Raw genomic sequence first — 3,234 nt, forward strand, 5'->3', positions numbered from 1 at the left:
AGGGGGAGGGGGAGGGAGAGAGACAACAGACACCAGGGCGCCTGTGACACAGACACACTGACATACCCACAGGCCAGCTGGACCCTGGGTGTCCCAGCAGGTGCGGTCACTGCAAATCCCGTCTCCTAACCTCAGTCTTATTCTTGCCCAGAGGTTGAAAGTGGGGGTGACTCCAGATTCCTGGGGACAGGGGCCCAGGAAAACCCTCAGCCCTGGTTCCTTCTGCTTTTGGCCAGTTCCCTTCTGTGTCCCTGGCATATGAGAAGGCTGAGAGTGACATCATGCACCTGCGTCCACGGAACCCAAAGCGTGACCGCTTGGTCAATGAGCCCCTGGCTGCCTACTCCTACTTCCAGATCGGTGAGTGCTGTGGGCCAGGCGGCAGAGCTTGTTAGCAGGGTGGCCCTCAGACTTGGGCTCCTGATATGGACACGGGCTCTGGCTTGTTTTGAATCTCAGTGTCTGTGCGAGATCTGTTGTTCTCTGCGGCCATCTGTCCATGGTGGTCTCTCTGGTATCTAGGTCATCGCCTTGGTCTTTTGGAGGTTCTCTGGGTGCCTCTCTAGCCCACTTTGTCCCCATCTATCTTTCTGTACTTCTGCCTCTCTTTGTACCGCTCTCCCTTGTGTCCCTACCAATCTCTCTTGGGGTTTTTACCTCTGTCTCTCTGGGTTCATCCTTATCTGTTTCAGTCTCCATGGCTATTTATTTATTTATTTATTTATTTCCTTAGCCTTTTCTGTGTACCTCTGTCCCTGTCTGTCTGTGACCCTGCTATGCCTCCATCTCTGTCCCTGTCCCTCCCTGTGTCTCCTTGCCTCTCTCTCAGGTGCCATCCAGTCATTTGCCGGCTTTACTGACTACTTCACCGCCATGGCCCAGGAGGGCTGGTTCCCTCTGCTATGCGTGGGCCTACGGCCTCATTGGGAGAACCATCACCTGCAAGATCTTCAGGACAGCTGGCCAGGAGTTCTACTTCACCGCCATGGCCCAGGAGGGCTGGTTCCCTCTGCTATGCGTGGGCCTACGGCCTCATTGGGAGAACCATCACCTGCAAGATCTTCAGGACAGCTATGGCCAGGAGTGGGTGAGGCCCTTCCCCACCCTCCCACCCCACAGTGCTAGTGCCAAGGGCTCCCTACTTTGTGTATAGCGCACTCACTGCTCCACATGGGACTGAGTTCAGCCAGAGCATCCGGGTACCCAAAGTCTGCCAATTCTGGGGTTAGGGGCCTTTCCCACACTGTCTCTATCTCTGTCTCTGATGCTCACAGCTGCTGGCCAGTCCTGCCCCTGCTCTGACAGGAGTATATCATCTGGGGGGAGGCGAGCATCCCTGTTACTTTCTCTGCAGCAGCCCTCACAGAGTCTTGGCACGTGTGGCCCATTTCAGGGAAGGTTTGGAGCACAGTGAGGCTAGATGCACCTGGCAGATGTGTTTAGTTTGCTCTGAAGAGTAGCAAATTACAGACCAGGATATTCCTCTTAATCATTTACTGTCATGGATAAGAGTGCAGCCTGGGAGTCAGACTACCTGGATTCATCGGCTGATGCTGCTCTCCATAGCCTCTGTGACCCCGAGCAACTTGCCTTCCCTCTCTGTGCCAGCAGCATGAGTCTCTGGGAACTCATTTGAAATACACATTCTCAGGCCCCACCCCAGACTTCTGGGGTCAGGAGCCCTGTGGCTGGGGCCTGGAAGTCTGTCTTTTAAGCAGCGCTTTGGGGATATCTGGCACATGCTGCAGTCCAAGTGCCACCAATCTCCTGCACAGGGTTGCTGGGAAGATGGGGTGAGATAACTTACAGGGAACACTTGCTACCTAGGGTGCAGTAGTTTAGCCACTGTTAAAATTAGCTGTGCTGAAGATGGGACTGTGAAGCAGCTGCCTCAAGTGGGTACGTGCCCGCCGCTCCCTAGAGGCCCCCTGTCTTTCTGCCATCTGCCTGGCCCTGGAGTCTTGCCTCAGTATCATTCCAATTCCTTTCTCCCAGCCTGGCCCAGCCTACGGGTCTACGCAGGCTGGGGTCCTCTAAGCCCTGTCAGATTCTGGGGTTCTACAGGTGCTGCTCCCTTCTTCTTCAAGCCGAGACACTCATGTGAAGGGAAGGGAGCTTTTGGGGGTTCGTGGCTAAGGAGCTTAGTGTTTGGTGCCTGCAGAGGCCCTGCATTGGGCTCAGGCTGTCTTTGTCCCTTCTTGTCCCACAGACATTTGGGCAGCGCCTGTACCAGCAATATACTTGCTATACTGTGTTCTTCATCAGCATCGAGATGTGCCAGATTGCAGATGTCCTCATCCGCAAGACACGCCGCCTCTCTGCTTTCCAGCAGGGTTTCTTCAGGTGTCCCCAGCTGGCTCCATCTCTGTCCCATCCCGCCCTCTCATACCTGGTCCCAACTCCCATCAGGTCCTGACCAGGGCTCACTACAGCCAGCACACATCATGGTGTGTCAGGGGCTCAGGCATCCATAAACATCCTCACCAGCTGGCCAGCTGCTCCCCCGTGGGGTTCCACTGGCCTTCTATGTTTCAGCTGCTAACGGGTGACAAGGACAGGGCTGGCTCCCGCTGTTAGAGAGGTGTGGCCACTCTGATGGTCCAGGTTTAGAATGTCACCCTGCGGCCTGTGACATGTGATCTACCTTTACTCAGTGCCCTGCTTTCTAGCTAGTCTATCTGGTCCCATGTCTGCCCTCCGAACTTGTCCCATCCTGCCTGGTCTGCAGGAACAAGATCCTGGTGATCGCCATCGTCTTCCAGGTCTGCATTGGCTGCTTCCTGTGCTACTGCCCTGGGATGCCTAACATCTTCAACTTCATGCCCATCCGGTGAGGGCTGTGAGGTGCCGGCACGGGGATGGGGATGGGGGACTCAGGCTTGGGGATAGACTTCACTTTGCCACCTTGCCTGTGCCTTCAGGTTCCAGTGGTGGCTGGTCCCCATGCCCTTTGGCCTCCTCATCTTTGTCTATGATGAGATCCGGAAACTCGGAGTTCGCTGTTGCCCAGGGAGTGAGTATGGAGACTGGGGACAAGGGCCAAAAGGTTCTCAAAGCAGCTGCCCTCAACCTGGATCCTCAATACTTCACCACCAAGCCCTTGACGCCCTCATATAAAACTGACTCCCTAACCTCTGAGCCCCCTGCTAACCCTCTGACCAGCATCCGCCCCCAGCACTGAGCCTCCTCTCCCTGTCTTCCCCAGGCTGGTGGGACCAGGAACTCTACTATTAG

General features: G+C 55.6%; 1 protein-coding gene across 2 annotated transcripts in view; it reads left to right on the forward strand.

Moving 5' to 3' along the window:
* The window catches only part of Atp4a (ATPase H+/K+ transporting subunit alpha), an 11,992-nt gene extending 8,758 nt beyond the window's left edge, over window positions 1-3,234 (forward strand). For both annotated transcript variants that reach the window (XM_010626352.1, XM_010626353.1), the window contains exons 17-23: window positions 237-360; window positions 830-969; window positions 1,067-1,087; window positions 2,210-2,343; window positions 2,729-2,830; window positions 2,922-3,013; window positions 3,206-3,234. In XM_010626352.1, coding sequence (XP_010624654.1) covers window positions 237-360; window positions 830-969; window positions 1,067-1,087; window positions 2,210-2,343; window positions 2,729-2,830; window positions 2,922-3,013; window positions 3,206-3,234 — 642 coding nt within the window. The remainder of the gene's footprint in view (window positions 1-236; window positions 361-829; window positions 970-1,066; window positions 1,088-2,209; window positions 2,344-2,728; window positions 2,831-2,921; window positions 3,014-3,205) is intronic.

Source organism: Fukomys damarensis, unplaced genomic scaffold (genome assembly GCF_012274545.1).
Source record: "Fukomys damarensis isolate Sample0158 unplaced genomic scaffold, DMR_v1.0_HiC HiC_scaffold_19, whole genome shotgun sequence".
In the NCBI taxonomy this organism is placed as follows: Eukaryota; Metazoa; Chordata; class Mammalia; order Rodentia; family Bathyergidae; genus Fukomys; species Fukomys damarensis.